Source organism: Lactuca sativa, chromosome 8 (assembly GCF_002870075.4).
Source record: "Lactuca sativa cultivar Salinas chromosome 8, Lsat_Salinas_v11, whole genome shotgun sequence".
Lineage (NCBI taxonomy): Eukaryota > Viridiplantae > Streptophyta > Magnoliopsida > Asterales > Asteraceae > Lactuca > Lactuca sativa.
This window is the reverse complement of record NC_056630.2, coordinates 43,638,534-43,658,074: the sequence shown is the minus strand read 5'-3', so window position 1 is coordinate 43,658,074 and position 19,541 is coordinate 43,638,534. Positions and strand designations below refer to the sequence as shown.

The 19,541-nt window shown below is 40.9% G+C and overlaps 1 protein-coding gene across 1 annotated transcript in view; it reads left to right on the top strand.

Annotated features, from left to right (window-relative positions):
- The window catches only part of LOC128127694 (uncharacterized), a gene marked incomplete at its 3' end in the record, with an annotated part of 140,790 nt that extends 129,546 nt beyond the window's left edge, over window positions 1-11,244 (top strand). Inside the window, exons 4-5 of the mRNA XM_052766366.1 lie at window positions 9,341-10,021; window positions 10,210-11,244. Of these exons, the coding sequence (XP_052622326.1) occupies window positions 9,341-10,021; window positions 10,210-11,244 (1,716 nt within the window). The remainder of the gene's footprint in view (window positions 1-9,340; window positions 10,022-10,209) is intronic.
- Window positions 11,245-19,541: the final 8,297 nt, after the last annotated feature.

Sequence of the window (19,541 nt, the reverse complement as noted above, 5' to 3'; positions counted from 1 at the left end):
CCACCCTTCCCTTTATTCCACACTCTCTTCCTGCTATTGTTGTTTTTGTTGTTGTTATTGTTGTAGTAGTAGTTGTTGTTGTTGTTTCCTTTCTGTGGTTCTGGTGCAGAAGTGGTTGTGTTCTGATGACCTCCGTAGTCAATCAGAGATTGTGCCAGTTCCTTAGCACTTTCAAAGGTGTCAGGTTTGGAAGCTAACACGTTTGATCGAATTTGGGGCGTCAGTCCCCAGATGTACCTTTCTATTTTCTTGCTCTCGAGAGCAATCATATCTGGACAAAGGATTGCCAGCTCGCAGAATCTGTTGGTATATGTAGCGATGTCAGTACCAACCATTCCAAGAGTCCATAGTTCGTGTTCGAGCTTTTGAATCTCTCCCCGTGGGCAGTATTCTCTCATCATCATGGCTTTCAGGCTCTCCCAGCTTATCGAGTTTGCCACGATTAGGGTAAGTACTTTAACGTGGCCATTCCACCAAGTTAAAGCTTTATCAATAAGGGTGAAAGTTGCAAATTTGACTTTGCTGTGCTCGGGACAGGAGCAGATTTCAAAGACTGCCTCCGTCCTTTCAATCCACTGCCTCAGGGCCATCACACCACCAGTTCCATAAAACATCCGGGGCTTGGCATTAGTGAAGTCCTTATAGGTGCATTCTCGAGGTGGTCCATGACTCTCGCCATGGTTGGATGGGTGTGTGCCAGATCCCGAGCCATTAGTACTCGAGTTATTGATCTGTGACATGGCAGCTGCCACCGTTGCGGTGACTGCTGCTTGGAACATAACAACATCAAATTGAGGTGGTGGAGGTGGTGGTGGTATAGGTGCTTCCCCACCGTTGTTTCGCCTTGGATTCCTACGCGGAGGCATCCTTCAACTATAGGTTGAAAATACAAGGATAAGAATTTCATAGAATAGAAAATGTATGTGTCTCATGAACTAAATCGCTATAGTTCAACAACAGATGATAGTATGAGTCTAGAAGAATTAAAGTTATTTGTAAGATTAAGGGTATGAAACAAGTATTTGGTTTCTCAAAGACCTTTCAAGGTTTGAACGAAATACTTAACATAGTAATAATAGTGTCACTTATATTAATATAAAAGTTGTTACAACGATCATGAAAATTTGACCCCTATAAGGGTCTCCGATTACAAAGTTCGAGAAATTTAAATACTTTTAGCCGATGTCCTAAGCTATAACAAAATTTGAGTCTTTGACAAGCACCACTTGCGACGTAGGTTGCGCTTGGAGCTTGACTCCGCATCTGATTGCTTCGACTCCATTAGTCACCTATCAAAAGCGGCTTGTTGTTCCCTCAGTTCAGCGAGGGCTGCAATCATTTGCGCTTGAAATGCTTCGGTTTGGAGTTGAGCATTGTCTTGTATCTTGTCCAGCCTACGGATGTCAGAAGTGTGAACCTGCACTTCCACGTTGACATCCCGGAGTCGACTAGCTTGAACTCCAGACTGATAGGACTGATTGGCTAACTTACCCACCATTACCGGGAGTGCTCGATCGGCTGAACCTCCGCCGCGGACATCATAGAAGTCCCAGCACATGCCGTAGGGAGGGCGTAGGTTTTGCTGTTGGCTCCAATGGTGGAGGTGACTTCCCCAGACGGGAGTCGGTCCTTGAAAGTTCCTTACGAAGACAGGAGGTTGAATGGGTGGTGGATCGATAACTTCCGGCTCTGAGTCGGTACCAGAGTCATCACCCACTTCTATGGGTTCCTCGTCCTCTTCGGGATCATCTTCGATCCACCCTCCGTTGCCTTGGTTGGGAAAGTAGGGGTCGCCAGGGTGGTGAAATCCAGCCATTTGACTGTACGAGAAATAGGGTTATAAGAATGGAATAAGGTTGAAACATGCAAAACATGTAAGTTAAACTAGTTTAGATAGCAAATACTCCTATAGTATTTAAATTCTTGTGTTTGATTCTAGTAACGGTTTGGTAAGTTTTGACTTGTTGCTTACTACGATCATTCCTCGATATATGTTGGTCCAATCTCGGGCAAATATAGTTGCTCACGCTATATTTGTCCAAAATCTGATTACATATATCGAGTCTCAATCGTAGTGTCAACTTGTCTAAATACTTGTATAGTTGGATAACATGAAAATAATTTGTGGTATGCATGTAATTGTACTTAAATGAACTATCAATTTAAGTTGGACGCGTTGTTGCTTAAGCGTAAAAAGAAAATTTGTTTTGTCAGAGAGTATTAGTCCCTTAATCATTTATATTTTGTATATCTTATGTGGTTCGATATACTTAGTTCACTATAAACATTGCTCTGATACCAATCTGTCACACCCCCAAACCTGAACGGCGGAAACGTTCGGGGGCGGATGACTTCATGTGGTAACGTAACAAATGAATACATAGTAAAGAAAGCAATACAACCATCATATATATAATTGAAAGTTTACATTTGTCAAAAGTTACATGTTCAAAACCAATTACAATATGATGTCAAAATACGAGATTAAACTGGCGCCGCAGCATCCCTTCATCAAAAGCAAAATGAATACCTGAAATTACTGATGTCACAACTGGAAATTTTGTGTCATGTAATCTATACATTCAAGCTAATGTGAATCAAAAAAACTTAAGAACATGTGTAACACCTATGATTATGACTTCAAAAACTTCAATCAAATACATCATACAAGTACTACAAATAGTCATCAAACAATTGGAGACCCTAGAAGTCCTTGTTTAAGTCCATTTTGGACTAGGACTCCCTTATTGGACCCAAGTGGACTAATAAGCTTCCAATTAGACTATCATGGGCTTAGAACCCTAATTGGGCTCTAATTGGACCCACATTTATTTATTTCAACATTTTGGGTCATATTGGGCCTAGAATGAAATGAATTAAAAGCCTTGATACATGAATAACCTAAACTAGTCCAATAAAAATATGAAAATCCTACCACATTCTTTTAGGCTTAAAACATACTCAAGATTAACACTAATATTGGGCTAAGGGGCAAAGGCCCAATTTTTTTTTCCTTTTCTTTCCAAATTCTCGGCCCAATTGCACAAGCCCAAGAAGATGGAAGAGTTGACTTGTTGTGCCACATCATTATTGTCCATAGGATTTCCATGCAAGATATCCCATTCTTCCATGCAAGTATCACTTCAAAGATCACCTCACTTCTTCCTCTCTCTCACTCTCGGCCACAAGCACACACACACCACAAAAAAAAATCTCTCAAACTCTCTCTAGATCACTTAAGAACACTCCTTTCTCCCCTCTCCAAAAATCTCGAAAATTAGGGGCTTTCAAGAGGATCTTGCAAGTTAATCATCATCGAAGGTAAGATTATGCTTGGATCTATGGTTTAGATTCTTTTTGTTATCAAAATCCTTTCCTAATCTATGCAAAAATCGTGATCTTGCATCCTAGAACCATCTCAAACTCGAGATCTACCAAGGAAAGGTGCTAAGGCCAAAAATCATCAAGTTTTCCTCCATCTTTTCTTCCAAAAAACGAAACCACACCCAAGGTGAGCTTCATACCCCCTATTTTCTGTTTTTATGAGTTTTGTGGGGGGGGGGGGGGGGGGGAATACAAGTGAAAGTGTAGATCTATATGTGTTTTGTATGCCTTGTATGATTTCCATGCTTATATGTATGCATTTGTGTGTTATAATGTTGGATCTAGCCATAAAACCCCTCAAAACCGAGATATATCTTGTGTTAAATGATTTTAGCTTCAAATATATTTCTAAATACAAAGTGTTTCAAGAAAAATGGTTAAGTGGTTTAGTAACAATTTTCTTTGGGTTAAAAACACAAATTTTGGGCCTAAAATGTGAAAAATACAAAATTAAGGGCCCAAATTGACATACCACGAATTCTGATGGATGAGGTGTGCCAAAACAGTTTCAATAAAACAATTTCTGGAAATTTACTCATTTAGAGGATTAAAAACATAAATTTCAAGCTTAATGGGCTAAAAATGACATTTTCGGCCCAATGAGGCCCATTATGCGAGATTTCCTGTTTTGGAGGGTCAAAACTGTATTTTTCTGTAAAACAGTGGACTATAATTGTTCCAAGTCCTTTTCAAAGGTTTAAAATGCTTTTAAATTTAAAAAGGACCAAAATTGAAAAAATCTTACAATTTGGGCCAAAATTGTCAAAGTTGCGAAAAAGAAGGGTTATAACCGAGAAAAATGCATTTTCAGGGACTTAAACTGTTTTCATTGATAAATATGCTGAAAAATATCAATTTCAATAATTTTTGGTGTTAAAATGTCAAGAAAATTGATTTAAGGACCAAACCGGAAAATATTTAACTAAAGGGTTGAAAAAGTAAATTTTACGAACAATGAGGGGCTGAAACAGAAAACTTCCAAGGCTATTTCAATACATGTAATTGATCAAACCATGGTACCGCGACTATCGACGAAATACAATACACTACAATACCAAAATCGTTGTGAAACGAATTGGTTCGGTCTCGAACCAATGAAAATCCGAAACTACTAACACGACGACACTACGATTCATACAAATAACGTTTGGGAACTCAATTTACATGCGAGTGTGCGCAGACGTCTACGCACCATCTTTGGGCCCCAAAAGTGTAAAATCTTGTTTGTTGGGCCTAGCTAGCCCAATGACCTGATCTTAAGGCCCGAAGACATTTTTTCTACGAAGTGTTGGGTTTCACCGACTTGGCACAACGTAGAGGGACTTTCAATGGCTTGTATACTACTGGTCCCCAAGGGTCCTTTGGTATTGCTAGTAAAGTCTACATTTTTGCGAGGCGGGTCGGGGACCCCTCGTACACATTTTATCCCCAACCGGTTAATAGAGTCATAGAGGTCTTCGTGTCCTCTTTCTCTTCGGATGTGGGACTACACATAGTCAGGGCGGTTGGATAACGTGATTAGTACGGACGACGCCTACGGGATCGTTAGTATAGCTATAAACTGGTCGTTTGTGTAATGCGTGTTTGTAGCAACTAATCATGCTCAAAATAATCCAACGTCGCCTGGGACTGACACTATACGCTATGCAATGGTTTCAATGTAACTTCATGTAATTCAAGGAATTAGGAAAACATCGGGTTTTCCTTGGGTTTTCAATACATACAGATTTGAAATGCATACAACTTCAATGAACAATTTTTTTACAAGTATAGAAACAAACAAGCATACCTATGGATCTTCACAAACGTTTTCAAAAGTTTTTTTTTTCTTTTCAGAAAATATCGGATTTTCTGGTGGTTTTCAAACAATACAAAACATTGGAATTTAAAACACTACTTATGAACTCACCAACATTTCATATGTTGACGTTTTTCAAAATACTTGTATTCTCAGGGAACCAGTGACCCAAAGGAAATCATATTCAGTGATGGCTTGCAGTGTATTGATGTACGAATCGAACAATTTATTTTTGGGAATGTAATTTTTAAACAATATACTTCATGTAAATTCTACTGGTTGTACGATATTAATGCATGGTGACGAATGTTGTTATGTTTCATATATTCAATGTTATGGTATTCAATTGAGTCACGACAGCCCCCGGACGTTTCCGCCGTCTTGTTCGGGGGTGTGACAGGTTGGTATCAGAGCTTTGTTTATAGTGAACTAGCATGTCGAGCCACACATTGATATGCAACTATAAACCAAAAAGAGGGACTAACATAACTCTGAACAAAACAAGTAAATAAAACACACTTGCTTGCATTAGGGATAAGGACCTAACGCTGAATCAAACACAATAACACTGGTATCTCGGTTAATTCGGGACTGTTCTTAGTGATACCAAGGAGTGAATGTAGCCTGATCAACTACATTCTCTCCAAGGTAAAACTAACACACGTCTTGATGAGATCGGGATAGCTAGGGAACCTAAAACTATACCCTTTATCACCCAAAAAGAGAATGTTCGCTTAGCCTGTATAATAGTCATAGTACCCTAGGAATAATGTTAGCATATTTACGTACTCGCGCAGACAGCATGGCTGGTTTTCATCACCCTGGAGACCCTACTTCCCTAATCAGGGAAACAACGGGTGGCTAGAGGAGGAGGAGCCTGAGGAAGAGCCTGAAGAGGAACCTGAGGAGGACCCCGAAGAGGAATCTGACGGGGAACCGGAGGCAGAAGTCGAGGGCGAGCCTGCCGAACCCGAAGAAGACGAAGAACATTTCGGAGAGGAGCTCGATGACAGCGAAGGGGGTGATTCGGACGCAGAGTCCGAGGTCATCGACCCCCCTTACCCGATCAGGGTGCCTGCTTACCATGTGGGCCCCACTGGACCTACCCCTCCTTGGGGCATTGATCTCTGGAGATGGAGCAGACATCAGGGACAGCGACCCCCGTTTAGCATGTCACGTGAGTTCTTCTACCTGAGGGACGGAGGACCGGCCGACTGAGCCCTACCGGTCATGGTGAGACGATTACGGGACACCGGCGACCTTGCTCAGGGCACCGCTGATCAAGTACGCCAGTTGTGGACTAGGGTCGAGCGTGCGGAACAGGAGACGCGTGACGTCCTCCGGGAGTTTCACATGAGGCAGGTGAGGTGGGAGTCTCGACTTCAGGACGCAGAACGCCTAGTGGCTCGTCTTCAGGGAGCGTCCACATCTTCAGCACCACCTCCTGACGCAGCTCATCGCGGTTAGGGATAGACTTATCATAGTAGATCATTAGGAACTATGTTATGTACTCTGGCTCTATGTTTAAGTGACTACACTACTCATGGAGCCGTTATGCTGTCGGATTAGTGTCACATATGTATGCTCCTACGAGCAAATTTTCTTGTATTAAATGCGGATAATATTAATGAACTTTTGTGTGTTTTGCTATGATATTACCAGTTGTTATGTGTTGAGACGTTATGATAGTATGCCCGATGGTAGTAATGTTTTGGTTCGTACCATACACCTAGTTAGTAGGATCACAACCTCATAAAAACCACGTACACTCAACATCTTTCCGTTTCGTGATAGAAAGATGCCTCTCCGACCTACTCGCGGAAACCCAGGACCAACTCCACCCGAAGTTGACTCCACTGCATTCCAGGCAGCCGTGTCTGCTGCGGTCACCGCAGCTATGGCACAACTCCATCAGGGGAATAATGGAGGAGGCAACGGGCAAGGGGCAGGAAGTTCGAACAACGGGATGAATCAAGGACCTACCAAAACATGTACCTACCAGGACTTCACAAACGCCAAACCACGAACTTTCAACGGCACTGGAGGAGTGATCACTCTGAAGCGATGGATCGAGAAGGTAGAGTCGGTATTCAAGATATGCGATTGCCCCGAGCAGATGAAAGTGAAGTTCGCGGCCTGCACTTTCGTGGACCAAGCACTCACTTGGTGGAACGGACATGTGGAAGCTATGACGCTCCCTGTCGCCAACTCTATTCCCTGGGCAGAAATGAAAGAAATGTTAATGGCGGAGTACTGCCCCCGAGGCGAAATACAAAAGATGGAACAGGAACTATGGAATCTCACTGTGCAGAATGGGAACATCGATGCCTACATAACAAGATTTAGCGAACTATCTCTGTTGTGCCCGGGTATGATTACATCAGAAGGAAAGAAGATTGAACGATTCATCTGGGGACTGACATCCCCCATTCAAGGGAATGTGATAGCTGCGAACCCTGAAACGTTTGACAGTGCAAAGAGATTGGCAAAGAGGCTATATGATCATAACCACAAAAAGGGCGAGAAGCCAATGGAGACTGAGAAGAAAAAGGAGGATGATGGCAAGAAAGGGCGGAACAACAAGAGAAAGGGGCGTCAGGGCCCCGAGACCTCTAAAAAGCAGCAAACAGTGGCAGTTAACGCTGTCACTGCGCCGGTTCCAGCCACACCACATGCTCCAGCCTCAGCTGCTTCAAATGCTTCAAGACCCTATTCCGGTAATCTTCCCAAATGCAACAAGTGCGGTTTCCATCACCAAGGAGAATGTAGGGAGTTCCATTGCACCAGTTGCAACCGAAGGGGACACACTGCAAGGTTCTGCAGGACTTACCCTTCTCAGAACCAGAGTCAGGGAAACAACCAGAACAACAACAACCACCGCAATAACAACAACACCAATGCCGGCAGCAACAATACAGGGCCTAGCCGCACCTGTTTCGGGTGCGGAAGGACGGGACACTTCCGTCGGGATTGCCCTAACAACAACAACTCAGGAAACAGAGGAGCAGGAAGAATGCTGACTATGGGTCAGAGTGATGCAGTTCAGGACCCCGCAGTTGTGACCGGTACGTTTCTCCTAAACCACACTTATGCATGCATCTTATTTGATACCGGAGCGGAGCGAAGTTTCGTAAGCAAGAAGTTTAAACATTTATTAAAACAACAACCCCAGAAGCTAAATGAAACCTATACGGTGGAAATGGCCAATGGGAAAACCGAATCCACTAGGGAGATCTACATCAGATGTACCCTAACCCTCAACCAACACGTCTTACGAATAGATCTGATGCCAGTATCAATTAGGAGTTTCGATGTGATTATCGGCATGGATTGGTTAAGCCCCCACCATGCTGAGATTATGTGCCATGAGAAGGCCATTCTCCTTCGTCTCCCAAATCACGAAACCCTAGTAATTTACGGAGACAAACCCAGTACAAATCTTCGTCTCATCTCGTGCATCAAAGCACAAAAACACTTGCGAAAGAACAATTTGGCGTTCTTGGCTCACATAGTGGACAAGACCAAAGAAGAAACTAACATCCAAGACATTCCAGTAGCATGTGAATTTCCGGACGTGTTTCCCGAAGATCTTCCAGGAGTACCCCCAGAGAGACAGGTTGAGTTCCGAATCGACCTCGTTCCAGGAGCAACTCCTCTTGCTAAATCACCATATCGATTGGCTCCTGCTGAAATGCAGGAATTGTCCAACCAACTCAGTGAGTTTCTGGACAAGGGATTTATCCGACCTAGCTACTCGCCATGGGGAGCTCCGGTGCTCTTTGTCTAAAAGAAGGACGGATCTTTCAGAATGTGCATCGATTACAGAGAGCTGAATAAACTCACTGTTAAAAACCGCTACCCACTCCCACGAATCGATGATCTATTCGACCAGCTCCAAGGAGCTAGTTATTTTTCTAAAATGATATTCCTAAAACCGCTTTCCGAACCCGCTACGGACATTATGAGTTCGTCGTAATGCCCTTCGGTCTAACAAATGCACCCGCCGCATTTATGGACCTAATGAATCGAATCTGTCGACCGTTCCTGGACAACTTCGTCATTGTGTTTATCGATGACATCCTCGTCTATTCTCGAAACAAAGAGGAGCATGGCCAACATCTCCGACAGATCCTAGAAACTCTGCGAACGGAAAAGCTGTACGCCAAACTCTCCAAGTGCGAGTTCTGGCTCCGGAGTGTGAATTTCCTAGGCCACGTAGTTAGCCAAGACGGAATTCATGTGGATCCCTCTAAGGTCAAAGCTGTGGAAGGATGGGCAACTCCGACTACGCCCACCGAAATTCGTCAGTTCTTAGGCCTAGCAGGCTACTATAGGAGCTTCATCCAAAACTTCTCTAAGATCGCCAAGCCGCTTACCTTGCTTACGCAAAAGGGCGTGCCATTCAAATGGACGGACCGACAAGAGGTTGCGTTTCGAACCTTGAAGCAAGCTCTTTGTAGCGCACCTGTACTATCTCTACCCGAAGGAACGGAAGATTTTGTAGTTTACTGTGACGCGTCAAATCAGGGCTTAGGTTGCGTTCTCATGCAACGTGGAAGAGTGATAGCATATGCGTCCCGCCAACTAAAGACGCACGAAGTAAATTACACGACCCATGACCTAGAACTGGGAGCCGTGGTCTTTGCCCTAAAAATTTGGAGGCACTACCTGTATGGTACAAAGTGCACCATCTTCACGGACCACAAGAGCCTCCAGCACATCTTGAATCAGAAGGAGCTGAACATGAGACAACGAAGATGGGTGAAATTGCTAAACGACTACGAATGCGAGATCAAGTACCATCCAGGCAAGGCCAACGTGGTAGCCGATGCATTAAGTCGGAAGGAGTACTCTAATCGCCGTACGAAACGCACTCGATAACCATTCAGTCTCATCTGGCCACTCAAATTGCATCAGTCCAGGCAGAGGCTATGAAAGCGGAAAATAGAACTAGCGAGGCATTACGCGGGATGGAGAAGAACCTAGAAGTCAAGGAGAATGGGGTATACTACTTTATGAACCGTATTTGGGTCCCAAAAATCGGAGGATTTAGGGAGACCGTTATGAAGGAAGCCCACAAGACACGATACTCCATTCATCCCGGTTCGGACAAGATGTATTTGGACATTAAACAACACTATTGGTGGCCTAACATGAAGGCGGAAATCGCGACTTATGTTGGTAAGTGCCTTACGTGCGCCAAAGTGAAAGTGGAGTACCAGAAACCTTCCGGATTGTTACAGCAACCAGCAATCCCTGAGTGGAAATGGGAGGGGATTTCTATGGACTTCGTGACCAAGCTGCCCAAGACGTCGGACGGATTGGACACCATATGGGTAATAATCGACCGACTGACGAAATCTGCCCATTTCCTGCCAATCAAAGAATCCTACAAGATGGAGAGACTGACGCGTTTGTACCTACGAGAAATCGTAAGACTCCATGGAGTGCCAAAATCTATCATCTCGGATAGGGACAGTAGGTTCACATCGCGCTTTTGGCAGTCACTCCACAAGGCAATGGGAACTCATCTTGATATGAGCACCGCGTATCACCCACAAACGGACGGTCAAAGTGAACGAACCATTCAAACGCTTGAAGACATGCTTCGTGCTTGTGTGATAGACTTTGGAAAGTCTTGGGATACCCACCTACCGTTGATCGAATTCTCATATAACAATAGTTACCATTTGAGCATCAAGGTAGCCCCTTTCGAAGCACTGTACGGGCGTAAATGTAGGTCACCGTTATGTTGGGCTGAAGTAGGTGACACCCAGCTAGCAAGAACGTATACGTCGGACAGGGCACTAACAAGACCGGAGATCATTCGCGAAACCACAGAAAAGATCGTTCAGATCAGAGCTCGATTACAGGCATCGCGTGACCGACAAAAGAGCTATGCCGATAAACGGCAAAAGCCCTTAGAATTCCAGGTCGGTGATCGAGTATTGTTGAAAGTCTCACCCTGGAAAGGGGTTATACGTTTCGGAAAACGGGGAAAGCTGAACCCGCGATACATTGGACCTTTCGAAATCGTCGCCCGAATAGGCCCAATAGCATACAGACTACAACTACCCTCGGAACTAAACGGTGTACACCCCGTGTTTCATGTCTCTAATCTGAAAAAGTGCCTATCAGATGAAACCCTTGTCATTCCTCTTGACGAAATCGAAATCAATGAGAATCTCCTGTTCGTCGAAGAACCAATCGAAATCATGGACAGGGAGGTGAAGCGTACTAAGCAGAGTCGCATCCTGATCGTGACGGTACGGTGGAACGCAAAGCGTGGGCCAGAATTCACGTGGGAACGCGAAGATCAAATGAAGCAAAAGTACCCTCACCTATTCTAGCATTCTCAAATCTAGCTTTCAAACAGAATTTCGGGACGAAATTCCCTCTAACAGGGGGATGATGTCACAACTGGAAATTTTGTGTCATGTAATCTATACATTCAAGCTAATGTGAATCAAAAAAACTTAAGAACATGTGTAACACCTATGATTATGACTTCAAAAACTTCAATCAAATACATCATACAAGTACTACAAATAGTCATCAAACAATTGGAGACCCTAGAAGTCCTTGTTTAAGTCCATTTTGGACTAGGACTCCCTTATTGGACCCAAGTGGACTAATAAGCTTCCAATTAGACTATCATGGGCTTAGAACCCTAATTGGGCTCTAATTGGACCCACATTTATTTATTTCAACATTTTGGGTCATATTGGGCCTAGAATGAAATGAATTAAAAGCCTTGATACATGAATAACCTAAACTAGTCCAATAAAAATATGAAAATCCTACCACATTCTTTTTGGCTTAAAACATACTCAAGATTAACACTAATATTGGGCTAAGGGGCAAAGGCCCAAATTTTTTTTCCTTTTCTTTCCAAATTCTCGGCCCAATTGCACAAGCCCAAGAAGATGGAAGAGTTGACTTGTTGTGCCACATCATTATTGTCCATAGGATTTCCATGCAAGATATCCCATTCTTCCATGCAAGTATCACTTCAAAGATCACCTCACTTCTTCCTCTCTCTCACTCTCGGCCACAAGCACACACACACCACAAAAAAAAATCTCTCAAACTCTCTCTAGATCACTTAAGAACACTCCTTTCTCCCCTCTCCAAAAATCTCGAAAATTAGGGGCTTTCAAGAGGATCTTGCAAGTTAATCATCATCTAAGGTAAGATTATGCTTGGAACTATGGTTTAGATTCTTTTTGTTATCAAAATCCTTTCCTAATCTATGCAAAAATCGTGATCTTGCATCCTAGAACCATCTCAAACTCGAGATCTACCAAGGAAAGGTGCTAAGGCCAAAAATAATCAAGTTTTCCTCCATCTTTTCTTCCAAAAACCGAAACCACACCCAAGGTGAGCTTCATACCCCCTATTTTCTGTTTTTATGAGTTTTGTGGGGGGGGGGGGGAATACAAGTGAAAGTGTAGATCTATATGTGTTTTGTATGCCTTGTATGATTTCCATGCTTATATGTATGCATTTATGTATTATAATGTTGGATCTAGCCATAAAACCCCTCAAAACCGAGATATATCTTGTGTTAAATGATTTTAGCTTCAAATATATTTCTAAATTCAAAGTGTTTCAAGAAAAATGGTTAAGTGGTTTAGTAACAATTTTCTTTGAGTTAAAAACACAAATTTTGGGCCTAAAATGTGAAAAATACAAAATTAAGGGCCCAAATTGACTTACCACGAATTCTGATGGATGAGGTGTGCCAAAACAGTTTCAAGAAAACAATTTTTGGAAATTTACTCATTTAGAGGATTAAAAACATAAATTTCAAGCTTAATGGGCTAAAAATGACATTTTCGGCCCAATGAGGCCCATTATGCGAGATTTCCTGTTTTGGAGGGTCAAAACTGTATTTTTCTGTAAAACAGTGGACTATAATTGTTCCAAGTCCTTTTCAAAGGTTTAAAATGCTTTTAAATTTAAAAAGGACCAAAATTGCAAAAATCTTACAATTTGGGCCAAAATTGTCAAAGTTGCGAAAAAGAAGGGTTATAACCGAGAAAATTGCATTTTCAGGGACTTAAACTGTTTTCATTGATAAATATGCTGAAAAATATCAATTTCAATAATTTTTGGTGTTAAAATGTCAAGAAAATTGATTTAAGGACCAAACCGGAAAGTATTTAACTAAAGGGTTGAAAAAGTAAATTTTACGAACAATGAGGGGCTGAAACAGAAAACTTCCAAGGCTATTTCAATACATGTAATTGATCAAACCATGGTACCGCGACTATCGACGAAATACAATACACTACAATACCAAAATCGTTGTGAAACGAATTGGTTCGGTCTCGAACCAATGAAAATCCGAAACTACTAACACGACGACACTACGATTCATACAAATAACGTTTGGGAACTCAATTTACATGCGAGTGTGCACAGACGTCTACGCACCATCTTTGGGCCCCAAAAGTGTAAAATCTTGTTTGTTGGGCCTAGCTAGCCCAATGACCTGATCTTAAGGCCCGAAGACATTTTTTCTACGAAGTGTTGGGTTTCACCGACTTGGCACAACGTAGAGGGACTTTCAATGGCTTGTATACTACTGGTCCCCAAGGGTCCTTTGGTATTGCTAGTAAAGTCTACATTTTTGCGAGGCGGGTCGGGGACCCCTCGTACACATTTTATCCCCAACCGGTTAATAGAGTCATAGAGGTCTTCGTGTCCTCTTTCTCTTCGGATGTGGGACTACACATAGTCAGGGCGGTTGGATAACGTGATTAGTACGGACGACGCCTACGGGATCGTTAGTATAGCTATAAACTGGTCGTTTGTGTAATGCGTGTTTGTAGCAACTAATCATGCTCAAAATAATCCAACGTCGCCTGGGACTGACACTATACGCTATGCAATGGTTTCAATGTAACTTCATGTAATTCAAGGAATTAGGAAAACATCGGGTTTTCCTTGGGTTTTCAATACATACAGATTTGAAATGCATACAACTTCAATGAACAATTTTTTTACAAGTATAGAAACAAACAAGCATACCTATGGATCTTCACAAACGTTTTCAAAAGTTTTTTTTTTCTTTTCAGAAAATATCGGATTTTCTGGTGGTTTTCAAACAATACAAAACATTGGAATTTAAAACACTACTTATGAACTCACCAACATTTCATATGTTGACGTTTTTCAAAATACTTGTATTCTCAGGGAACCAGTGACCCAAAGGAAATCATATTCAGTGATGGCTTGCAGTGTATTGATGTACGAATCGAACAATTTATTTTTGGGAATGTAATGTTTAAACAATATACTTCATGTAAATTCTACTGGTTGTACGATATTAATGCATGGTGACGAATGTTGTTATGTTTCATATATTCAATGTTATGGTATTCAATTGAGTCACGACAGCCCCCGGACGTTTCCGCCGTCTGGTTCGGGGGTGTGACAACTGATTTCCTGGGACATACAAGAAATTTTGAAAGAGTAGATCAGCATTTAAGCTGGTGAGTTTCATAAGTATTTAGGTGAGAATGTTTGTATGAAATGAAATGTTTTGTCTTTGTTTGTTTGTGTTTAGAAAATCCTATATTTTCTAATAGTATAAAAGTAGCCTTCACTCAAGACCAATGTTTGTTTCTAAAAATGTATGTAAGTGTAAAATAACCAATGTGTTTGAAAACCTTGTAAATCAATGCATTTTTAATACCCCATGTGAGTTTTATAACCATACTATTGACTCGGAATGCCTATACACAACGTTCTTTAGGCGTTGGAATGTTATGACGTTTGTCACCCCAAACGGTGGACTGCAGCTAACAGTCAGGGCGCGGGTTGTCAAGCCCGTATAGATCTATACACAAACACCATGCTCCCCCTTCAAGGGATTCTGGTATATAATACAGGACTTGAAATGTGTACTCGAACGTACATGAAGTTAGTGTCTCACAAAACCGTGGTATAAAAACAGATCTACTTGTTAAAATGTTACGTTTGTTCTTGTATACGAAAGTGACTTCTTGAAATTCATGTTTCTAGTACATAAGAGTTAGAAATTTGTTCGTAAAACTATACCTATTATAGTTTTCTAAAAGTGTGTCTCATTTGTTTAGAAATACCTAGAAAAGGAATCATTTGTTATGAAAGCATAGATTTTTGGTGTAGAGTCTAAGATAGACAAGTATACATATAATCTAAGAAAAGTTTAGTTTATACATGCATTACAACAATTTATATTTCAAAAGATAGAATGTTATTTTAACATATGTTATATATATGAAAGTTCCTTATAAAGTTTGTAAATCGCATGTGATTTGGATATATGAAAGCATATAAAAGAATTCTTTATGTAACACACGATAATACTCGTGTGTTTTACTTGTAATCCCCCCCTTGAAAGCATATAAAAGAATTTATAGAACATTTAAAAGGTAATTAAGGGGTATGAACTCACTTGAAAGTTTGAAGATATCGAGATGGAAAACCGGGCAGAGTTTCGTCTCGGGAAACGGATTTTTCTCAGGATTCTCGGGAGTAAAATCGACCCTTGGGACTTGAGCAAAAAGACCAGAGCTTCGGGTTTGAATGGGCACGGAAAACGAGGCAATATCGTGAGAGAAAGGAGAGAAATGAGCATTTTTCTCGGAAGCCTTCGCATGCTATTTATAGGGGGTCTGAGAAGCCTCGTACGCGGGGCGTACGCTCGTACGCAGTGCGTACGCGTACGTCATGCATGACCGAAGCCTCGACTGCCTCGGCTTCGGCTGGGACGGATCAGTCTGGCGGGTCGGATGGGACGGCGGGTCGGACGAGTCGGTCGGATGGGCGGGTCGGACGGGTCGGTAGCCTCGCATAGGGCGACGTGGACGATCAGAGGCCAAGGCCCTCGAGTATGCAGGGCGTACAGGAGTACGCAGCGCGTACCTCGGATGAGGACGCTGACTCCACTTCGGATAAGGCTTGATTTTTGAATTAAATAATTATATAATTTATTTAATAAACTTCAAAAATTCATATCTTTTTCATACGAACTCCGTTTTCGATGGTCTTTATATCCACGCGTAGGTGAGACTACGCTCTACAACTTTCATTTAGACTCCGTTGGCAAATTCCGAAATTATTTTTATTATTTATTTTATAACTCCTCGTGTTTAAGGAATTTCTTCAAAAATTCATAACTTCTTTATCTGACGTCGGTTTTTGCCAGACTTTTTACCGCTGAAATACCATTGTCGAGACCTTCGATTCTCGTTTAGGTCATTCCGGCCAAAAGTCGCTCGATCTCCGATTCGAGTTTTTAGCTGTCTGTTGCTAAGCTGAACTTGGAAAAATCATAACTTCAATATACGAAGTCGGATTTGGGCGTTCTTTTTACGTACGATAATGGTTTAAAGACATTTAAACATCGAAGGAATTTAAATAGAATTATTTGGACATTTTATTATGAAAGTTAATTTAATTAACTCAAAAGTGGTTACAATACTTGACCTTTTAGGTCATTACAAAGAGTTGAAATATCAGGTTGTCACATATTGTATGTTTATGGGACTCGCGATTAGGATAACAGAGATTTACTTAATAGTAATAATGAATAAAGTAATTAATTTACTTTGTAAATATTATTTTTATATACGTGCTAAAACTAATACATTTCACAAGTTAACCAGGTTTTCAGTATACATCTTCACATTTGTAACCTACATTTAGGAAAATATGGGATTTTCCTGTACATAACCAGAAAGTGTAACAAACCAGATAACTTTACATTCATAAGAGTAAACATGTTTTCAGTGTACAACCTTACATTACATTTTGGGAATTTAATAACCAACCTTTTTAAGAAAATATGGGATTTTCTTGGTGTGTGTAACATTTTCAGTAACAGAAAGGAAACTTCTACATTTTTCACAAAACAAAACCGCTTATGAACTCACCAGCGTTATACTGATTTTCAAACCGCTTGTATTCTCAGGTCAGCGTTAGACAGGTACCCGAAGATCCTTTTGTTCGAAGACGGAGTGCTTAGAAGACCCGTTTCATTTTGTTCGTATATACTATGTATCACTTGTATAACTTTACTTTTGAAACAAATGTAAACTTTTATATATGCAATGTAATGGTTGTTTTACTTTACTTACTATGTGCATTGGATTTGATACACAATGTGGAGTCAACCCCGGAAATGTTTCCGCCTTCGGTTTTCGGGGTGTGACAGTACTTATTGAGGGGTTTATTTCTGGTTGTGGTTGTGGTTGTTGTAGTTGTGGTGCTGATGGTCGGTTAGGGTTTAGCCGATTACTCCTTCTAGGCATTTTGTTTTAGTTCCTATTATAAATAATAAGAATTTTTATAAGTTTTGTTGATCATTTAATATATGAGTACTAAATACTGTAGTTATTATTCACATCGTAAAACATAATATACAACATAATGATTACTATAACGTATGCTTCATATTATTACCAGTGGTTACATCAGTTTATTTAGGTTTATAAGAGAAAAGTTTCTATAAACATTGCAAAATTTTCAAGGTTTTCTACATCCTTGCTATAAACTTTCCTCTTTTCTCCTTAACTAGTCTGATTTTCTCTATTTACATAACCACTAGTTGTAGCTTATCTACCAGAAACCTAAGTGATGACCCAGCACGTCAGTAACATTAACCACTTGCTCTTCAAGTGCTTGAGTTCTCTGCTCAAGACTTCCTTTGTGTTCTTCATTTCTTGAGGTTTGATTGTAGAGCTCTAACTCTGCAATCCAGGCATCGTGAGTAATCATTTCATTATAAGAAAAATGTATACGATGATGGACATCCATCACCGATTCCTGATCTCGTGTCCTTTGTCCTTCTAGCCTTCACACTCTTCTAAAGAGATGAGTAGCCCTCCCTTCGACAATTTCCATCTTATCTTCAATTTTCACACTTTTCTCAAACAATTGAGATAAAGTGTTATCTTCAGTAGAATGTGGGAGATGTGGCTGAGATGACTGACCAGTCTCATACATCTTGGCAGCTTTTTCTTCCCCCACCCATTTATCAACTGTTTGTGTGATCCGTGCAGGTTCATTTTGAACTCTATGACTTCATGAAGATGTTGCCTTCTGACTCTTCTTAAGCTTTTTCCATATCGGTATAGATTTACATGCAATGCGTTTCATTTTTACTCCTCCTGGAACTTTACGGTAAATAGTGTTCAGTGGTGGTAGAGATGATGCTACCGACTCTGTCTCCTCCATGGATTCGCTTTCTTCCATTGGTTCACTCTCTTCCCATTCGTTGGAGGGTAACGGTGCTCCATCGTCAGATGGTATTGGATGAAAGGTGGTTGAAGTTACAGGATAGTAAGGATCGCCTAACATCATAGGGAATGAAAGTTCCTCTTCTTCATCCGTATCCTTGATGATTATCCATTCTCATGAATGTGCCATGTCGGATTCCTATACATTTTGGATCTCCATGAGTTTAGTCTATCAAATATTTCTCCGAAATTAAATAGTTCATATGATCTGATCATAATAAAATGTAGTTGCACACCTACACCTAGTTGTGATAGGATCTATGCACATATAAACTTTAGTTGGAATATTTGATCTAAATCCTTGAGATCAAAAACATTCCGAGTATTAAGGTGTATTCTCATCACGGGTCTGAGTCTTTATATATGACTCTATATTCTTATTTATTGTATTCACGCTTTTACTATTGTTTGTTACTTCAGGTCTATTTGATAAGGCTCCGGCCAGTCAGGACTGTCGAAAGGGCACAATCATTTTAGCATATAGCCGATCTGAAATCCAGCAACCCAAATCGACATGTCTATCCTTGTCACCTCTCCCGTAAGTAGTCCTTCAGTAGTATAATTAATAATACTTTTTATTTATAGGCTAAGGGATATACCTAAACCTAATAGAGTAAGCCCTAAACTATAGATGTGCTTTCCTAAGAAATTACTAGTTCACTATAGTTAATAGCTCTGATACCAATCTGTCACACCCCGGCCGTCGGCAGAAACACGGGGTAGTGTAACGTCATTTTTCGTATCACAGTTATATAACATACATTGAAAAACACTTAAAGAAAATACATACCTTTATTGATGATTTGAATGTTACATTATTGTTTTTCCTTGTATTTATTACATAATATCCGACTATGACATACTACTTAAAGAACATAAAGATAACAGTAAAACTTCTCCTGTTGGAATACATATCAGCTTTTCAAGTTCCTGAAAACACATGCATTTTAAAATACGTCAACATAAAGTTGGTGAGTCCACAGGTTTTGACTCCATAAAATAATACGTTTTTACAAATTCAAAAGTATAGTCTTCAAAGTATCATTTTGACTCTCCAACATTAGGTA